The sequence below is a fragment of the Lathamus discolor genome, chromosome Z (genome assembly GCF_037157495.1).
Source record: "Lathamus discolor isolate bLatDis1 chromosome Z, bLatDis1.hap1, whole genome shotgun sequence".
Taxonomy (NCBI): domain Eukaryota; kingdom Metazoa; phylum Chordata; class Aves; order Psittaciformes; family Psittacidae; genus Lathamus; species Lathamus discolor.
Genome location: NC_088909.1, coordinates 45,131,674 through 45,153,878, shown reverse-complemented (window position 1 = coordinate 45,153,878; position 22,205 = coordinate 45,131,674). Strand labels below are relative to the sequence as shown.

Here is a 22,205-nt window from a genome sequence, read left to right as displayed (position 1 = left end):
ACTGTTAGTGGTACTATGTCATTCCAGGTTACTGTTGCCAATGAATGGGCATATGATGACAGTGCATTCTGTGTAAATTTCTATCACATGGGTCGTGCACATTCAACTTCATCTAGATCTGTGGGTACCTCTGTGGCATTTGGCTTGATGTGATAGATCATCTCTACAATGGCTGATTCCCTCAGAGACTGGATGCCTTTCTCTAGAGTAGTCTACTTGGCCAAACAATTCATAACATCATATTTGTATGGACACCTTTCTTTCACAGCTGCCAAGAGCTGCTTCCAAAGGCCGAGGGACTTTTTCTCTCTTGCAATTGCTTTGTCAATTCCCCCTTCACTAGCAAGTGATCCCAGCTGCTTGGCTTCCCCACCTTCTAGTTTGTGACCATCAGCCCCATTGTCCCAGCATCAGAGCAACCAGGTGATGATGTGCTCCCCTGGTTGACGGGTAAAATCTTTTCGCATATTCTGTAGCTCGGTTGAGGTCTAGGTTCGAGACGTGACCTCTTCTTCCTCTTCTTCCTCTGATTCACATACTAATAACTCCTGGTCAGATGCTGTCCCAGGTGGTGAGTACGTTGTTTCTTCATCTTGTTTCATCTTTCTTGCCTCTTTTTTGCTTTTCCCCTTGCATACAGGGGCAACCAATATTGGCACGAATTGGCCCTCTAGTGTAGCTGCTGTACTTGGAGTTGGATTACCTGTGCTGTCTGTTGCGGTCAAAGTTTGAGTAGCTACTGTACTTGTCTCTGGGGATGGTGTAGCTGCTGTGCTTGGAGTTGGAGTAGCTGTGCTGTCTGTTGCTTTGCCATCAGATCCAGGGACATTTTTTTTTTCCTTTTGAGGTGCTGGCTAGTGTTGAACAGGGCTCTCTAAGCACAGGCAAAGCCCCAGCACGTTGCCATGATTTGTCCATCTCTGGTATGACCAGAATAACAACACACCTCATTTAAGTGTTTTACTAAGTTTTCTGGATTTTGCTCTTGTTCGATGGTGAAATTTCAAAGCACTGGAGGGGGCCAGTGGACTAGATACTTGCCCATACTGGCCCACACACCCTGCCACTCATGATTGTCCAGCCTCATGGAAAATCTCGTGGTCCTCCTATATCGTCGTCTAACCCTAGACAAGACCCAAACCCAACTCTGCTTAACTCTTCAGATCAGAAGAAATGCTCGTGGGTAAAACACTCTCTGTATGCATGCCAACACGGTGATCCCCATCACAATCAGCAGGCAGGTCTCAAGGGTACCTAAAGGCCATTCAAAACCTTCAGAAATCTCAAATGATGCTGTAAACAGTCTGGTGGGGGGCCTGGGTGCATAAAGGGAATGTCTCCTTCAGGGGCTGAACACCCAAGGAGGGGAAAAAAATGTGTAATTGTTAAACACTTCTATTATATACCTCCCAAAGTACAGAGGTGGTGACCACACTGGGAACACAAGCCACATCAGTTTCATGATCAATGAGTCTATTGTATTACAAGTCATTACCAAAAAGTACAATAAAACAAGAACCTTAGCCCAAGGCCCCCAGCTGATAAACACTAACACAGCAAATACTGTCTGTAAGTAAGGTATGACATGCTGAAACTCCAAGATCCAGAGCAACAACTTTGAGAGCCAATAAATCAGCATCGTGACAAGTGACTACTCATCCAAAACAATAAATGCATATCACAAATATGATTAGACACACTCTGGTCAGATCTGTCGTCATCTCAACCCTTCGTGCCCCATGTTGGCAGCCGAAACAAACTGTCGTGGTTTAAGCTCAGCTGTAACTCAGAACCACGCAGCCGCTCTCTCACTCTGCCTCTGTCTTCCCCTTGCTCCCAGAGGGATGGGGAGGAGAATCGAAACAATGTAACTCCCACGGGTTGAGATAAGAACAGTCCAGTAACTAACGTATAACACAAAACCACTACTGCTACACCAATAATAGTAATGATAAGGAAAATAACAAAGGAAGAGAATACAACTGCTCACCAACCAATACCCAGCCCAACCGAGCAGTGATCTTCCGCTTTCTGGGTAACTGTCCCCAGTTCTAGATCTCAGGCATGATGTGCTGTGGCATGGAATACCTCTTTGGTTAGTTTGGGTCAGGTGTCCTGTCTCTGCTTCCTCCCATCTTCTCTTCCTCCCTGGCAGAGCATGAGACTCAGAAAGTCCTTGGTCAGAGTTACTGAGCAACAACTAAAAACATCGGTGTTATCAGCCCTGTTCCCAGGCCAAAAGTCCAAAGCAGAGCACTGCACCAGCTACTAAGAAGGAGAAAAATGACTGCTACTGTTGAACCCAGGACAGGAGGAGAGAAGGAGGAGGGCAGGAAACATTGTGAGATTCATTTCTTTCTCAGGTGAAAACACAAAGGTTGCTGTTACTTAACAGAACCATAGCTCTGTTTGTCAGCCTAACCTTTAGGTTTCAAATGCCCAGCAGACTTTTTCAAGACCTGTGCTGGTCTGTTGCCATTAGAAGGATTAGTTTCCTCTCTTGGTGTTTTCCCATCTCCAAAGGCTGTCAACTAACTGTTCATCTTTTATGTGGTTTATTTACTGCTCCACTACAACCCCAGCTTCAGGAGAGATGATCCCCACCTGCTTAAGAGATGCAAGCAACGATCTGGTCACAGAAGGAGAGCAACAACTGCATTTGTCAGCAGGCCTGGCTTTGAAGGAAATCTGCCACAAAAGAAGCCCAGATCAGATGTGCAGCCAGGGAGAGGGGGCGGCTACTGTCAACCTTGTGCCCCCTCCTGTTTACCATCACAGTGCAGCCAGACCCCACCTGGATTCCATCAGGCTGCTTCTGCTGCACCTGCTTCTTCACCAGGCCACATCTCATCTCCATAATACCTTTCACATGAGGGATGGGGCTTCCCATCTTTCCATCCTGCAGACAGCCTCCCTCCCCACCGCTGCCCTGACTCCCTTCTGGCATCTGTGGCTTCCCACGGCTTTCCATGCTGGCAGCAGCCTCTGCTCTGGCTACCAACACAACTATATGGAGACTGAAAGAAATATCATAATGGAAAAAGCCAAAGCCTCTCAGGACTGGTATGTGTTTAGGTGCTATGCCTCCCAAAAATAAAAGGCAATGCAGGACCTAATGCAACCTTTGCCATGTATCTGCAGTATAAGCAAAGCAGGCCAGGCTTTCTTGGCTGTGCTTTTTGAACATTTCACCAATAGCCTCTTCAGCCTCTTAAAGACTGTGTAGTCTGAAACCTGGAGTGGTAGCAAGACATCATGAATTTCATACACCAGCTGAAGCTCCTCTGAGAATAAGTAAACACAGGCATGTTCAGTTAGTGGCTTTATAACAGGCCTTCAAGATTATGTATCACCATCTGCACACTTTGGATGTAATTTCCATGGTTTGGGATAAACTGAAAGGCCCATTTTCCAATAGCACACAAATGCCTACATTTTGACTGATTGCAAGATGAGGGAAGAGTTTTCCATTTATCAGAATGAAGTGCATTCAATAAGTAACATGGGAAGCATTACCAAAATTAGTAGTTCCGACACAGGGGATGAGATGTTATTTTCAACACTGAAATATATGAAGAACTACTTTCCTTGGGAAAAGAACCAGAAGGATACTAAATGCTCTCTTCAGTTACCACAGGACTGCAAGCTCCTACAAGCTGAAAAGTTGCTTCTAAAGCCTTCTTGTGCAGTTTTGGGTAGCAAAAATAGACACACACAAAATTAAAAACAATAAAAGGATTAAAATATTTGAAACTGCACAAGCTTACTTGCTTTAATAAACCCAGGGTTTTTACTCACTGAAAGAACAGGTTTTTTCCTCAGGCACTTCTAACAACCAGCTGTCAAAGTAAATGCTGTGCATGCTTTCAGGAGGTAAGCCTCTAAATATACACTTTTTCAATGTAACCAAGCCAGAAAATTCATCTGCTATTTCAGCTTAGCTGGTGTGCAAATGAGGAATTCCCAATAGGCCTTTAAGTGCATGACAAACCAAATACCTTCTTCATGTCCCTAACATGAATTTAACTTAAGATCAAGTTAAATCACAAAGAAAACCAGGATGAATGTCAAGCATATATAATCGGTTTCACCAGTTACATAATTAAAGTCCACCAATGCAGATCAAATTGATTTGAGAGCTTCTTCTCCCACTACAGATGTTATATACAGATAGGTTACAAACTGAAAAATGTTCTTTTTCAAACTGCTGTTATAATTCACTGACAAACACGTACATTTCTCCTTAGCAATACATAGGTTGCTTGTGTCAGTTTTTTAAATACATTTCTAAATATTGTCAACACATTATTCTTTTCAACAAATCCTGTGAAAAACTTGGAGAAGGAAACCTACAAGAATAAGAATGAAACAGAGAGAAAAAAAAATACTAATAGTGAGATTTGTAAAATGTGCAGCAGTTTCTTGCAGCCACAACAGTCTTGCTGTGGTTGAGGTCTAAGGAACTATGCCAAGATATACTTTATGTCCACTAAAACAATGCTTAGTCCCATGTCTGTGTAACTAAATCGTGAAATTTAGCACTAATGATGAAACAGAGTTCAAACACATTCAATCCTTATTTTAGTTTATGTAGTACTGTTTCTTGAGCCCACAAAGCTTGTTCCTATAAGCAAAAGTATTAAATGTTTAAGGTAAATAAAAGGCAAGTACAGGCAGTCCGCAACTCTAGCAATCCAGAACCCTGACTATGGACTATGAGGCTATCTGCAAGAGGCAGAGCTACATGCTACTTATAAAGAGAAGGTGGGCAGAAAAATGCAGTCTCCAGATGATGATGTTAGACACTGCAGAAGTCTTCAAAACCCATGGGTTCATAAACAGACAGATGTGGATGAAGTAATAAACAGCATAGTTTATGGAGATGGTGGTATTTCTGATCCCTCTTCCACCGCTTCCCTTTGAGAAAGTGGAATATATAAAATATTGTTCAGAGACACTTGGTTCAAAGATGCTAAAAGCAAGTTTAGGGGGTTGTTTTTTTGTTGTTTGGTTTTTGTTTTGTTTGGGGTTTTTTGCCAGGTGGTGGGGGGCTCTTTTAAACACACAAAAGCCACACAAGCAAATCACACAAGCTGTTCCCCCCACCTGCCCCTAAATAATTCTCCTGTAAAGTTTCCATTGAATTTTCAGAATTCAAGATGCATACTCAGTTCCACATGTATTCCAATCACAAGCTTGGCAAAAGCCTTCACACCAACTTTGATCCAGTCAGATTACTGCATTATCTGCGTCTGCAAGCTTGTATCATACAATAGGCAGTCTGGATAAGCATTCATCATTTTAACAAGTTCATTCCAGAAAGCAGACAAGCTACAGATTACACAGCTATCACAAAGGATTTGTAACTGAGCATAAATCCCCTAGCATATACAAAACCAATTCTTCTTTCTAAATCCAGATTCCAGAGCTAAACCTCCTTTGATTACACTTTTCCCCATCATGTTCAGGACGTATTCAACTCTCATGATCAGATAAGATTAGTATCTAATATGTGTCATTCTCCATAATTAATTTCAGACGTGATTTAATATACCAGAAACCTAATACGTTGATGCTCATGCATATCAATTGGATGATGAGGAATACCCTCCTTAGAGGACTGGGGAGAAAAAAAAATGCACAAGACAACTAAACCTTGTCTGTTGATGAAGCTAAAACAGAGCATGGACTCAGCAGTTTTGCAGTTAACTAGCCTTCTCAGAACTTACATTTGCTCAAGTGTTTCCTTACTCACCATTTCTTCTTTTTTTTGAAGGCTCAAGCTATTGATTCATGGAAGTTTAGTTATTATTCACCACAACCACTATGCAAGATATGGATTATTCACCATTACCTTTATAATTAACAAACCACAAAAATTCACATCACAAACAAGCTACAGCTTATGTTGCTGGATCTCACTAGTACTCACACCTGGCAGACATGTTCTACTCTGCTATTGAATCATTTCAGATGCAGAAAATACAATATTGTCACAGAATGTAAACAACATACAGTAAAAACCAGCCTAATAATTTTTCTATAGAGAAAATATACTTGAGAATTCCTTTGATGTGTAAATTTCTTTCTTTCCGTCATTTTGCATTAAAACTAGAAAATAACAGCAACTAAATCATCAAGCACCTGTTTTGACATCTGGCTGCTTTTGGATCTCAGCTTTCTTTTGTTCCACCTCTCTTGGCACAGCCCCTTAGAGGAGCTTTAAATTCTCTTCCTGCAATAATAAACTACATTCAGGCAACATTTTATGAGAGTCAGAAGGGCTAATGAATCACAGTGGAAAAAGTTTTCTGGGGAAGAAAGACCACTGCTGAAGAGCTCTGTTAACTATTAATAAGTGCACTGCAAGGATAACCAAGAGCATTCTCAAATGAGAAATATTTGTAAGGGATACTCTTTAACTGAAATGTTACCAGAGTAGTTTTTAGAACATATGAACCAATAGATTATTAAACATGTCAAATTAACACCAAACCATAGAATATTCATGCACAAATAATTTGCAGTACTATTTTCAAGACTGACTGCCAGGCCTGCAGTTTATCATTTGTATTAGCCACCATCCCAAGCAAACAGGAACTGGTAGCTGCAGCACCATCAAGAGAGTTGCAGGTTTGGGGTCCCTGAGCCTGGCTCCACAGGCAAACACCCGCAGCACAGGCCACTGGAATGCAGAGCCCATTAGGTGGTGCTAGTTGCCAGTATATTTAGAACCCTGAATTTGAACCAAAAAAATGATAGCAGAATATTCACAGGGGAAGCAGCTTTCTGAAAAAGAAGAAAACAGGATAAGGCTTCAGATCATTCTATCAGCTTTCTCTCTGTCATCTCCATAAGTGGTACTGGGTCCATCATTTATTTTCCTTGAGGCAACATTAGATGAGAGAATTAAATTTTGCCCTAGTGTTACAAGCTTGGAAAGGTGTTTTCCTTCTTTAACTGTTGTTCTCGAAAACAATTCAAGGCTTAGGCTGCCCTAGTGATAATGTATATTATTCAGACATATATTAAGTCATACCATGTCAGTGTCTTCTTATTTTATTACATCAAAGAAATAGTTAACATGTTTGAAAATAATTTACATAGAAAATGTAATTTACATTGCTAGGAAAAACAAAAAAAAAACCAAAAAAACAAAAAAAAAACCACCAAAACAAAAACAACCAAAAAAAACCACAAACCAAAACCAACTTAGACTGTAGGGAGCAGAACCTGACCTTTCGTTTCCTGAACTTTTTCCAGTGTATACAGTGATAAATGAAACAAGTTACCAAAGACAGTAATTTTCTCATGGAACAAAAAAAAAAAAAAAATCCACAACAAAATAATAAATAAAAACCCTCACATTATACACATAAGATTACAAAGGGCTGAGTCATATAGAAATTTTACTGAAAGGGCTCAAGGGGAGAAAAGCATGGAAAGTACTAAGCCAATAAAGCACAGCAGACTGCATCAGAAAAGTTTAAAGTCATAATAAAAAAAAAACAGTGGAGATTTAATCATCAGCACTTTCAACAGAATTTAGAAAATTAGTATCTTGCTGAAGGTCTGAATAAAGCTAGAGGAGAAGAATTTAAGACAGCAATTGCAGATGGTCAGTGAAGAATCACATTACAAACTACCTTTCCCAGTTTCTAAGGGAAAGCTCAGAAACAACACAGAACACAAAAGTTAGGCTGAACATATGTTAGGCAAAGAACAATTCCAATGCTTACCTGAATAACAATACTCAATCTGCTGATAAAAACTTCTATTATACATGCAAAGTTATCATCATAACTCAAGAACTTATTATAAAACCGTGAGTTTTAACAGCATTCTTAAGGACATAGGATTAACACTACATTAGAATGGTTGACATAAAACCAGGCTTCTTAAAGTAAGCAACAATTCTGATTATAAACCAAAATTTATTCAAAGTATGGCTGCAGAGGTTTAATTTAATCTTTTAGATATAAAACTGACAAAAATGTTAAGGGTTGCCAAAAAAAAAATCAAGTGAAGAAAAAGTATTTGTGTTATTTTCTGTCCTTCCTTAACACAATCTACTGCCAGATTAAATCTCTCAGAAAGCAAATTAATAGGCAATATTTGCTATAATTAAAAATCAATAATAATTAAAAATAAAAGCTACCCGTTAAAAAGCCTAGTAGTACTGTTCCAGCTTTATGGTACACTGGGCTACATCTCCTGTTTAAGCATAAACACACTTTGTTCACTTTCAGTACTGTTAAACTATTAGTAACAAATTGATAGCTTGGCATAGTGAAATGACCTACAAATCTATACTTAGATTTAAACATAAAAGATTGTTTTGGACACATCAACAACTTATTCAGGCTTCTTATGCTATTAGCTTACTAGGTATCTTTGTTACATTTTTTGTTCACTATAGAAGCTATTTTTCAATACAGCATAATACAGAGTAATGGTCTGGATGGAAAGCCTAATTCTTTTTAAATTATAATCTATGTACCACTGGAAAGTACAAACATTTGTTACATAGTGACAGATCTAATAGAGATTTTAAAAGTGTTTCCTTATTTTTTCACACGTTTCCGCATATGCTAATCATATAATTGATACAGATGTTTTCCCTGCAAGTCGCCAGTTTTGTTGCACTAATCTTTTTTAGATTTTGATCACTTTCCTTCAAGGAATAGGAAAAAGTGACATAAGATTATTAAAAAAGATATGTAAAGGAGGCTGCTAAAAACCTACCCTCTGATGAATGTATGCAGAGATGAGCAGATCCAAACTACCATGTTTCAGCTCCTTCAGGCAATGCTACCTACTGCAGATTGAGCCAAACAGTAACTTCATGTAATTCATTTGAAGTATTAGGGACCCCAAGGACACAGTCCTGTACTGCTGGTCAAATTGAAGAGTTGAAGTTTTGAAGGCTCACTTATCGGCATGACATGGACAGCTTGAAGAGGCTTTTCAAACACTCAGTATTAATTGGTAACAGAGACTAAATCAGAATCCGCTGAGTTCCTTTAACCTTCCCCAAATACCCTCACATCTTCAAGTTTCACTTAATGTAATTGTAAAAAGAGGTCTACTGTTAATCAGCTCTCCAGAGTGGCATTAACTTCATTAGGTGCTGTTTGTACAACGTTTTAAGCTCCTCATTAGAACGTACACAGGAGTATTTTAGATTAATGAGGCTCTATATTTATAACCTATTGCTGCGTATTTGCAATTTCTTTTTAAGTAGCTATTGTAGCACAAACTCTCTTAAATGGTAAATACTGGCATAGTAAACAGTTTTCATTGACTTGTACTTTAAAATAAATCACCCTGTTAGGTTGCAGACTGTATACCTACAAGATACAGACAAAAAAATATAAATTAAAAAAGGCAAAAATAGAAAGAAAACTACACACGTGACCAACACCTCGCCTCTGCAGAAGAGGGCTGCAGCCTCCTTCTTTCTCTGCGGCCCCACTAGGCAGCCTGCTTTGCTAACCAGATGCAGCAAATAATACCCTACTCAGGACTGGTATATACAGCAACTCATGTGCAATATCTAAAAGTGTTTTGGGATTACACAAGTTAAGCAAATCAAGGGAGAACCAAAACCAAAACCAAACAAAACAATGTCCAGGTTGCAAACAGGAAGTCTGCTTCTGAAACAGTTTCTGAACAATGTAATATCTATGCTCTCTTTTGCCCTTCAAGAATGAAAGACATGAGGCTTACGTAATTTAAACTGTGTACACATAGCTAAATATAAAAGTCTTCAAGGGAAAAGAGCCGCACCTTAAACCTTGTCTTTCCTGATGCACTATCAAGATTCCTTCTAACCCTCACACCTGAGTAAAACCAGTTTTGCTTTAAAAACAGCTGCACAGAGAAAGGCAGATTAAAACAGATGTTTGCATATGCAGGGGGATAGAAATTTATCTCTGAAAGGACATTCAAAAGTAAAAAAAAAAAATTAACAAAAATACATGCAATTACTTAAGATTAAAGTTGTCTCTCCAACACTTTCTCCTATTGTTTGCATTAAATACAATAGAAATATATGGTAAGAGTTATGGAATGTACCAGCAGGGCCCATATTCTGATCATCAGTTCATCAGAGCAGTATGCTGCTACTTTTATTACAAAGAAAATCAGTTTTAAAATGCTTAAATTTCCTGGATTTGCTTACTTTCCTTATGGGCTAGCCTGAGAAAATCCAAATAACCAAATCCATGATGCTTCAGACTGTCTTTATTGATTACTGCAGGCAAGTTCATATTAAGCAAGGTTTTTGCCAGCTATAAATTAAGTTCCCTCACTGTTGCAGCGCAGGGCTGCCTGACAGTGATCTCATCAGAAGTCTGATCTGATGAAGCTTCTGTTTGTCGGAAGGGAGGGGCTGTATAATGTCTCAAATGTCCTTCCCATTTTAAGGATATGCTGCATTGACATATTACAGCTGGCCTCATTGGAGTTTTATTCTTATTACCACCTTATTGTTATTTTACCAACAACTGTATTACCAGCTGCTATCTCACTGACATGAGTACTGTCTCACAAGTCTACCTAGTGCTACACTAGCTAAACATTACTGGAATTTCCTGTTTTATTTACTGGGCCATGCAGTCCTTGAGATGGGGTGTCACTACACAATCAGCAATGGTATTTTACATTGTGCAGTACCTCATTTACCAAGAGTTTGATAAAGCAGAGATCTAGATAGAAGGCAGTAATATAAGCCCACCTAGAGATCACAGTACTACAGGTAAGCAGAAATCAGTATTTTACAACACTGCTTACTGAATTTATTTTTCCCTTTCCCATCAGAAGCCACTAGCTTGGTAAGATACCGAGTAAACTCCTCATTCTTAGCAACACTTCACAGCAGGCCTTGCTGTAATCCTCACCCTAACCCTAACCCTAACCCTAACCCTTGGGCAACCCATTCCAGTGCCTCACCACCCTCACAGGAAAGAACTTCTTCCTTATACCAAATCTAAACTTCCCCTGTTTAAGTTTCAGCCCATTATCCCTTGTCCTGTCACTACAGTCTCTAAAGAAGCGTCACTCCCCAGAATCCTTATAGGCCCCTTTCAGATACTGGAAGGCTCCTATGAGGTCTCCACGCAGCCTTCTCTTCCCCAGGCTGAACAACCCCAACTTCCTCAGCCTATCATCATATCAGAGGTGCTCCAGTCTCCTGATCATCCTCGTGGCTCTCCTCTGGACTTGTTCCAACAGTTCCATGTCCTTTTTATGTTTAGGACACCAGAACTGCACACAATACTTCCAGTGAGGTCTCACAGGAGCAGAGTAGAGGGGCAGGATCACCCCCTTTGGTCATGCTTGTTTTCATGCAGCCCAGGATACGGTTGGCTTTTTCTGCTGCGAGCGCACACTGAAGCCGGCTCATGTTCAGTTTCTCATCGACCAGCACCCCCAAGTCCTTCTCCACAGGGCTACCCTGAATCTCTTCTCTGCCCAACTTGTAGCTGTGCCTGGGATTGCTCCAACCCTGGTGTAGGACCTTGCACTTGGCATGGTTAAACTTCATAAGGTTGCATCAGCCAATCTCACAAGTGTGTCAAGGTCCCTCTGGATGGCATCCCTTCCCTCCAGTGTATCAACCAAACCACACAGCTTGGTGTCATCAGCAAACGTGCCGAGGGCACACTCAATCCCCCTGTCCATGTCACCGACAAAGATGTTGAACAAGACCGGTCCCAACACCGATCCCTGAGGGACACCACTCGTTACCGGTCTCCAGCCGGACATTGAGCCATTGACCACAACTCTTTGTGTGTGGCCATCCAGCCAGTTCTTTATCCACTGAGTGGTCCATCTATCAAATTGATATCTCTCCAATTTAGAGAGAAGGATGTCATGTGGGACAGTGCCAAACGCTTTGCACAAGTCCAGGTAGGTGACATCAACTGCTTTACCCTTGTCCATCAGTTCTGTAGCCCCATCATAGAAGGCCACCAAATTGGTCAGGCAAGATTTCCCCTTAGTGAAGCCATGCTGGCTGTCACCAAGCACCTTGTTGTTTTTCATGTGCCTTAGCATGCCTTCCAGGAAAATCTGCTCCAAGATTTTGCCAGGCACAGAGGTGAGACTAACTTGTCTGTAGTTCCCTGGGTCTTCCATTTTCCCCTTCTTGAAAATGGGGGTTATATTTTCCTTCTTCCAGTCATCGGGAACTTCACCTGACTGCCATGATTTTTCAAATGTGATGGACAGTGGCTCAGCAACTTCATTTGCCAGCTCCTTCAGGACCTGCGGATGGATTTCATCAGGTCCTGTGGACTTGCACATGTTCAGGTTCTTAAGATGGTCTCAAACCATATCTTCTCCTACTGTGGGCCCAAGATCTTCATTCTCACTGTCCTTGCATCTGCTTTCCAAGACTTGGGTGGCGTGGTCAGAGCATTTGCCAGTGAAGACTGAGGCAAAGAAGTCATTAAGAACCTCAGCTTTCTCCAAATCCAGGGTAGCCAGTTCTCCTGATAGATTCCGGAGAGCGCCCACATTGTCCCTAGTCTGTCTTTTATTTGGAAAGTACCTGTGGAATCCCTTCCTGTTAACTTTCACATCCCTAGACAAGTTTAATTCTTACTGGGCCTTTGCTTTCCTAGCCTTGTCCCTAGCTTCCCGGACATCATCCCTGTATTCTTCCTAGGCCGCCTGTCCCTGCTTCCAACTTTTATAAGCTTCTTATTATGCGCAGTCTTATTTCAGTTTACAGGCCTGGAACTTAAAATAGGTGCAACACAATTGGTATCGCTAATGTATTTCCTGCTATTTCTTTTCTCGGAAAAAATACTTCAGGAATTGAGAAAGCAAAAATAAACTACCATTTCATACCCTGGAGTGACTCACTTAAAAAAAAAAAAAAAAAAAATGAATTAAAAAATTCACAGCAGTCATGAGGCTAAAAGAAGAAAAGAGAATTGTAAATTTTTCAGGACAAATTCTAACCTTTCAGCGATGGCCAATGCAGACAGAGTGTGATGTTCAAGGACACCAACTACTTTTCCCCCCACCCCCCTCTCTCTGCCTATCAGAACCAATTGTAACAGTGCTAGACTCCACAAGATACAGTCTCACAGGTAAGAGATAACAGTGTCAGTGACAAAGGTCAGAATAAAAGGGCATAGTTTGATAACTGAGCAAAATAAGGATACACTTGGCCAAATATACATATGGAGTTGAAGAAAAGTAGATTACAGGAAAAGAAGTGGAAAAGCTGTTTGCATTATATGGGACAGAAAGAGATAGCCAAAACATGTACTCACGCTTACAAGCCACTGAAGTACTAATTTCTTCAGAACATGAAGAACAATTCTCTGGGGAAAACTCTGTGTACAGCAGATAGCCACGCCACCAGGGGTATCAACTTCTCTCCACACCTGATCCACTGCTTCAGAAAGAAAAAAGATATTGGTGTCCGCTAACTACAAGAGGTCTGAAGCAAGCAGCTAAAAAAAGTACGCACTGTATCTGCCACATGCCTTTATAGGTGGAATTTCTATAGGTATCTAAACCTCCCCTGGAAAGTTTTACAGGTACCAGGAATCAGAGAGACTGGGTATGACTGACTGCTTTAAAAATTTTCATGCTGATTATAAAGCACAAAGTTTGCATAGACTTGCACCAAAATAGGGCAATCCTGAAGCTTATCCTACTTCTTAGATTCCCTTCCAACAAGAATGGCATGAATTCAAGTCTTTTATAAAGATACCATCACATCACTCCTCTTGGGCTCCTAACTGCAAACTGCCATCTCCTCTTTTTCCAGCCCCAAAACAATCTCCAAAACATCTCAAGATCACAATTGTGCAGCGGCACTAGGTAGCAATAGTAAACTCAGTTTGTCTGAGCCTTATACTAAGGAGAGGCACGCTCCACCCTTTGGGCATTTAATGACTTCACTACTACCACTGTACCACTCTGCACCCCCCTGAAATGCATCTTGAAGGCCTGATCCTCTTCTTTCCAACAACCCAGGCAATTACTGCTGCAACACTCAAGAAAGGTGAGCCCTCTTAATAAGCAGCAGCAGTAAGAGTCTCATGGCACTGCCACACAAGCCTGGTTTTCCTCATATGGGCATACATAATGCCAATGTCACTGCCACACAGTTCAACTGGTGGACTTGGCAGTGTTAGGTGTGCAGTTGGACTTGATCTTTAAGTTAGAGTTCAACTGGTGGACTTGGCGGTGTTAGGTTTGCAGTTGGACTTGATCTTTAAGGTCTTTTACAATCTAAATGATTCTATGATTCTATGTAGTCAGGCACAGATCTACTCCTAAACTAGCTCAGTAACACCAGCTGTGTAGCCACAAGAGCATTTAACCCACCAGCAAAGTATCTGGCCTTGTTAGTATAGTACTAGCATGGACAAAGTTAGAAATCCTCCAGGACAGGCACATGATTGTGGTCATATAACTGCAGGCTGGAAAGCATAGACTTAGCCTGTGGTAGCATATATGATGGAATACAGTAGTTTAGAGGGGAGCATGGTGCTCTGTAAAATAACTTAATGGGTTTGTGGACAAGAGCAAAGCCACATAAAATTGAGAGGAGGAAATCGTGTCATGGTTGCTCCTTGCTAAAAATGTTCCTGCAGTTACCCATTCAGGAAAAAATTAAATTACCTTTTCTGTGTACTTTCTCTTTAACATACAGAAGTAACATAGTTGCCATTCTGACTGTTAATTAAAGGGTTTCATTACATTTTACTATATAGATTGTTTTCAAAGATAAATACTTAATAACTTACGAGTTCACTATGTCATTTAAGAGTTCTAACCAGTTTTAAGGATGTTCGTTTCTTCTAGAAGAAAAAAAAACTTCCTATCCTAAGTGGATAGACATGAACAACAACATAGAGCCAAGGCCAATTCTCCTTGTGACTAGAGAAGGAAAACAGATTTTTTTTATTTCTTTTTTTACTGTATTTGTTGAAGGTTATAGTGCTTGTTTTATGGAGAAGGAGTAAAGTACAGAGACTTTGCCTAGCTAGGCAGCCCTCTGTAGCCTGCAATCACGCAAGATCAAGTAGAATCAGGGTAACAAAAAGGCCTAGGAAACCAATGGTGTATAGCACAGGTACGGAAGGAGGCATTAATCAAGAACGTTTAACTCAGGAAAAACAGGAAGTCCAACTCAATTTCCAAGCAGTTTAAATACTGCCCCTAAGTACAAGTGTTCATTTTTTTCTGTTTCACAGGAAATACCTAAGATAATAAAGAATGTGTACTTCATTCTTTTTCTGTCTTTTTTCTTTCAAGACTTTTCATATTTTTGCAGAATCTTCCCTTCCAAGGAAACTGATATTTTGTCTATACCATTCCTTCTTAGCTATTATGCTAACCCTGCTTTTGATAGTTAATGTTTCTCCTGTTGTTTCTGACATTTATAATTTCCTTACAGTTTGCTAAACACTGACCACAAAACACATTTTATATTTTAAAATGCGGTCATGCAAAGAAACTAGGAACAAAATCACAAAAAAAAAAAAACTAAAAACAAACAAACAAACAAAAAAACACCAATAAACCACAGAGAAAGACATTGCAATTTAACTAGATGTCCTTGAGTGTAAGAGTAAAACCTGGGAACAGTCCGAATGAATTGCTATTGCTTCACAAGCAAACTGATTTTGTTCAGTTCAGTTTTGGTGCATTGAGAATTAAAAGATTATCTATATTTAAGCTGAACTGCAACGACTTTACTGAAACTACATGCACATATGTGCACCAATATGTCACCAGAGAAGTGCAATATAATAGTTTTGACATGTCAGGACAGGTGGATATAGTCACTTCTGAAAGCTAAACAATCATGTTAATCAAACTTCAGAGTGAGGTAGATAATTCACAAAGTAGAATTTATGACAGACCATGTTAAAGTTTTGGTACAAACATGTTAATGACACACCATTTGAGACAGTGTTTTTTATGTTACATTACCTCTTTTTCTTAATTCATTAAAACAAGTTGTTGCTATTAATACTGACATTCCAAAGACACAGTGCACCTAGATTTGATTATTTTTGTTTCCAAGTAAACCTATGAAGTGCTGCGGAGAAAAAAGAAAACAAGCTTATGATGTCACATGAATATGTTACTCATTAACTGATTTTAAAAGCTAACCTGAGCTGAAGTCACAGCAGAACTGCACTTCCTACAGCACTGAAAAGTTGTGCGTTTGAAGGAGCATACTAGAACTGAACTTCCAAGCTTTGCAGCTAACTCCATTAAAATGAGGAGAAAAAGGAGTTCCTTAGAGGACTCTGTTTTTCATTCTCAAACTCAAAACAGCTTCCGAAAGTCAAGTAATGACACACCAGTCAGCCCGACAGAGAGTTTTGGATCAGTATTTATAAGGTAAATCCTGATGTGTTTTGAGTGTTCTGTATGTACTTTATTCGGGGGGGGGCAACACAGGAGGCAGCAACAGGGGAGGGCCTGTGGACAAATACACCAGTGATAATACCCTGATGAGGAAGATGTTAATATGAAATGGCAGTGCATGCAGAGTTGATAATTTCACTTACGTTACTGATTGCACTGGAAAGGGGAGCACTACTGTAAAGGAGAAATTTGTAACGGAGGCAATTTTGTTCTCTCTTTGCTTACACTGAAGTAGGGCTTTGAGCATGTATAGAACTGTACACAAAGTCTTAAAATAACTTCTGCAAGGTCATCCAATACTATATATGATATCTGAGTGAATCACTACACAAAACAAATGTAAGCTTTGAACAGAGAATTTAACAAAGTGTTTTGATGTGTGTTTTGGCCTATATGAAATGCTTATTTTATAATGCTTATTGAATTGCGTTTCAAGACAAAAGCTACCATAATCACAAGGAGATTCATGGAAGTAGAACACTCACATGAATGAATACTGCTGAAGGCTTTGCTTATAGAACAATTGCAAACAGTTTCAAAGGGGAAATCTGTTTTCTTACTTTGGAAGGGTGAACTCTTGTGGATTGTGGACTTCAACTGAGATGTGATTCATTGTAATGAAGAGTTCTGGATAAATCATGCATATTTTAGACAGCACAGATACATGAGGGAATGTGGCATCAGAGGATTACTGGCATTTACTACTTATCCTTCCCCATCTACTGCAGGAGAAAGACAAGGAAACATCCATGGAATTTATGTCAACTCCTTATGAATAAAATAAAGTATTCAAAGTAGCTTTAGACATTTACTAGTTCTTAACCAATTTGAAAATTCTTTACTAAGCACTATTCTTAATATCTGCTCAGTGCCCAGCCACCCTGAAGAGTGATTTCGAGGGGGCACCTCTACATGTCTTTGTGCAGCTGAATTACATTTCTTTGTAGCTGCGCACAAATTCTTTATGCGGGGTGATAGCTCATACCATTAATTGGGTCACAAGTATATATAAGTCTGATGGCCTCATTTTTTCTCTTTTGAAATGTTATTAGGGCTTTTAAGTATTTTATCTGCATAATATCCTTTCTTCCAACTCAAATGTCAAAGAGATAATGTCTGTTTGAACAGAGAATAAGGAATCAGAAACTTTAATTAGAGCCCTGTCATGGTTTAAGCTGAACCCAGGACAAGCCCTCAAAGCTCTTACCTAGAATTAATCCCCTACAGCCTGCTTTTTAAAAAACATCCACATGTGGGGTTTTATGCCTCTCTTGATCTCATCCTCCAATTAGGACAAGTAGGTGATGTTTAACCACTTCTAATTTGGGCCATAGAAAGTTCACCCTCTTTTCCCTGTCCAACCTAAAACGCCAGGCAGACAGATTTACCTACTTTTTTATTTACCACTTGATAACCAGTACACAAAAAAAGCTACTATATATGCTCTGAGAGCAATGTGATAAGCCCTTACAGAGTACTTTGCCTCACATTTCTCAATAATCAACCTGCCTGCCAAGTAGCAAGTGGCAAGGGCAGGCCTTCTAGAAACCCAGCTCACTCAATTGTTGCTTCAGTAAGAATAATATGATCATAAAACCCTGCTGTGAAACTATATCAATAGAAAAAATGGAATAGCGGGCTGCAAATACTAGTCAATCTAATAAAAAAATGCATGATCACAGAAGCATAGAAAGGATTATAAGAGACTTTATTTTCTAGTTCTGCTGCCCCTGCCATGGGCAGGGACACCTTCCACTACACCAGGTTCTTCAAAGCCCCATGAAAACTGGCCAGGGAAGCTTGAGCTGTCATCAGACTTGCTTTTCATGTGTTTGTCACTGCCATGATATGCTTTTCCAAGACAAGCCACATGAAAAATGAAGGAAAATGCTTTTGGGAGAAAGAAATGCAGGCTCTGCATTTTTAGGTACTATTTTCAATATGGTCCTATTTACTTAGAGCATATATATACATCTATGATTGCTCTTGTTCATCCTAATTATTCATGCCTGAGGACAAAACCTGACTATATGCATAAGTTTTATATACCACTGTTTTCCGCTCACTGCAATTGGCACCATGTGGATAAGCACACATTTGCCAGAATTCAGGGGGGTATTAACATTTCAGACAGCGAAGCTCACAGTTTATCACCATGGCAGCATGTTATTCCTGACATGAAGACTGATTTCAGAAGCAAATTAAGACTCTGGAGCTATAGAGGACATGTCAGCCATGCATAATAGATGGGAGATTTGTATTGATAAAAGTATTGGCCACATGTGTATGCAGTATTTTATCAGCATGAATGTACAGACTTGCTCTGACATTACAACAAAACATTTTCCAGCAGTCCAGATCAAAACACTGGCAAAACAGAGATCTCAACCTCCCTTTTGGAGCCCACCGCTGTAACGTGAGTCAATACCCTCCATCCAGATCTCTTAAACTTTAGAAGAATCTTAAGCCTTGCAGTTTTGACCAGCCTTCAGAATGACTGTAAAAAAAGTACACTGAACACAAGAGAATGAGATTTTTAAGCAATATACATCAGCTGACCACCAGCTGTGTGTCACACATGGTGTGTATGATAACATCAACCTTAGCAATAATCAAATGTGGGTTGTTTATCAAATGCTCACTAAAAAATATCTACAGGGAGAAAATATAATTTTATAATGTTATAATATTAATATATAAGAACAATATTTTTTACCTAATATGAATGTTATTGGCAAATGCTTTACTTTTGTTTTTTAACCAAGTATTTGTGGAACCAACTATTTAGTAATGACTCATTTTTACTGTGCTGCAGGTATCTATTTATTTGCATATAGGGGGTTTTCTACACTAAATGACTTGACTAATTAAACAGAATGCTTTGCATACCTTGGGAATGGAGCCAGATAAAACTCAAACAGAGACTGTATTCCAGAGACCAACTAGCTCCTTTCCAGTATGCATGTCTCTACCACTGTGGTAGAGACAGGAACCTCTGGAGAAGAGTGAACAAAACACTCAGTGACAGCATTTATTTCCTGCAGCTAAACCTTCCAGAGACTGAGAATATAAGCACTCAAAGGACAGTTGATTTATTTGTTCAAACACTAAAAAGTCAGATTTTTGCCTACTGTAACCCAGAATTGTTCTGCTGGAGTGGGTAGAATGACTGCAGAATAGTTCGACTTGGCCTCAAAATTGGCACTAAAATAGCAACCAATACCTTTCTAGTGTAACGGAAAGCCTCCAAAAATGAGATGAAGGGTAGGCAGTCACTTTACCTACTGTTTCCAAACACATTGTGCATGCCTTGGTAGCGTACACTGATATAAGAATAATTCCCAGGGAACCCAAGGACTCACAGAGGTTGTTGCACCCCAGCAAAGGGTCCTGGGTCCAAGCAGACACAGGATACCAACCCTGCCTTCCCTGGCTCTTTCAGTTCCAGCTCTACTCGCAGCCCAGAGAGCTGAAACAGGTCCTATCCTGTTATCACTTGGATAAATGGGGTGCCTCTATATAGCCAGAGGCTGTGTCTGGCGTAAGGGGCGGGAGAGGCTCTGCAATGCAGCGTTGAATCTGCTCAGGTGCTGCACCGAGGCAGCAACCAAAGTTTCACAGGTGCAGGACCTAACAAGTCTGAATAATCTTTCATGTAAATTACTTCTCATTTCTCATCCAGGTATGCCTTGGTTTTTACTTTAAATAATACATAAACATTAGTTAATTATGTCTCCCATAAATACAGGCATTTAAAATGTCTTCATTTCTATGCAGCTTCGTACAGCCTAAATTTTCTTGGACTAGAGCTAGTTAATATCACACATGGTCTAGCCAAGACCATAAGGCACTCTCACATTTTCTGTAGGATGTGTGTGCTCAAGCAGCTGTGGCAGTCCTGAGCCTGTCACCGTTAACACCTCTTTCTTTTTACTGATTCTCTGAATATATTGCAACAATACCTAATACTTAGCTCTTGCATCTTCAAAATACTGTATAAGTATTCACTGGCCAGTTTGGGGCTTCGAAGAACCTGGTCTAGTGGCAGGTGTCCCTGCTCGTGGCAGGCAGTTGGAACTTGGTTAGCTTTAAGGTACCTTCCAACCCAAACCAGTGTATGATTCTAAGCATCAAGCAAACCGAACAGTACCACTGGAAGGTGACTGAATTGCTTCATATATCTTTTAATCTGAAATATACATTAGTATCTACCTACTACCCTGATGTCCACTAACAGGCGGCCACTCTCCTGTACACATTCTCATCTTACTTTAAGTGATTTAGATTAATTGGATTATTAGATATTTAATTTTAATTATAATTAATAATACCACATTAAAACATGAATATAGGCCTTTTTCTAGATATGTTAGTTTGAGGTCTTTCCCAAGACTGGCCTTCCTTAGATTGTATCATAATAGCCACAGACTCCACCTTCACTTTGCAAATATCTTGTCAAATTGAACACTTACTCGGGTATAGACCGAGTAACAAAAACATTTCTCACATGCATGCTGCTGGTTTGTGTCTGCAGCAGGAGATGCCTTTAACATTCCTGAGGGCATGCAGCTTCCACAACAGTGATTTGAAGAACTTGCCAAGAACTCACCAACAAAGTTTATGCTGGCAAGCGGGTATTCTTTATTGCAGCACTGGGAGACACAGCGGATATCTCCACCTAAGCTGTCTCATCCCAGCAACAACCAGGGTGAGATAATATTGTTGCTTAATATATATATTCATTATATTTCCAGTAAATAATATACATATTCATAACATTTCCCAGAATTACTTTACATAGGTTTACGCCTATGTTGTGCATGCGCACAACAACGTGGTAGTGGTCTTTGAGATTGCTGGTGGTCATTTCTTCATCATCACTTCGTTCTTTGGTTGAACTTTAGGTTTGGAAAGTCCCCTTGTCAAGCTGCCCACCACTAGTCCAGTTCTAACTGGCCATTGTGAAACATTTATCCAAAATATTTCCTTCTTGCTATTATTACTTGCCATCAAGGTCAATGTTGCTCAGTTACAAAGCAGAACTAAATTTACTTCTGAACAAAAGAGTATATTTCATTTTGTACTTCCCTGTTTCAGCAGCCTAACAGTCAGGTGAAGGCTACGCTCGCTGCCTTTTGTACAACGCCAGGTCGTTTCCCGAGCAGACAAACCAGCCCGAGCTGCTCTGGAAACAAAAAGCCACCCAAGCAGCCGCAGGTGGAAGTGCCACATAGTCACCGCACAAATTCGTGTTAGTACAGCTGCCCGGACACTGGGATCGCGGTTTGGAATAACGCCTGTTTAGTGAGCCAGGGAAGCAGCCCCGCGCGCCGCTCGCTGGCCGGCCCGGCTGCCCACACCTCGGGACCCCGCTCGCTCATTGAAGGCGCCTTTTTGCTCGGGACCGCGAGAAGCACCGTCTCACACGACAACGTCCCGGGTGAATCATTTAAGGCACATAAACGACAGGCCAGGCTGAACCCGGCTCTCGGGGGCCCGCTGGCCCCTCCTCAGCTACAGTCAGCCCGAGGCGGGCGGAACCGGATTCCACAGCGTCCCACACTACGCCCGCTCCCTGACTCCAGCATGGCGGCGAGAGGACCCGCCTCGGGGTGGGGCTGTGCGGTCAGGTCAGGCGGTTGAGCTCCCTGCGGCGGCGGTGGGATATGTTGTGTGGTAGCGATGGTGCTCGTGATTGAGCAGCGGTGCGATACGGAGGAGCCCAAGGTGGTGCGGGCAGCCGGCAAGCGGGAGAACAGGGGCACCTTGCGGCTGTGAGTACTGCCCAGGCC

General features: G+C 40.6%; 1 protein-coding gene across 8 annotated transcripts in view; it reads left to right on the top strand.

Moving 5' to 3' along the window:
* Nucleotides 1-16,185: 16,185 nt before the first annotated feature.
* The window catches only part of GRAMD2B (GRAM domain containing 2B), a 39,287-nt gene continuing 33,267 nt past the window's right edge, over nucleotides 16,186-22,205 (top strand). For 5 of the 8 annotated variants that reach the window (XM_065661743.1, XM_065661740.1, XM_065661738.1 and 2 more), the window contains exon 1: nucleotides 16,186-16,386. In XM_065661743.1, coding sequence (XP_065517815.1) covers nucleotides 16,262-16,386 — 125 coding nt within the window. In that variant the 5' untranslated portion in view covers nucleotides 16,186-16,261. The other 3 variants (XM_065661744.1, XM_065661747.1, XM_065661741.1) reach the window with 3 other exon arrangements.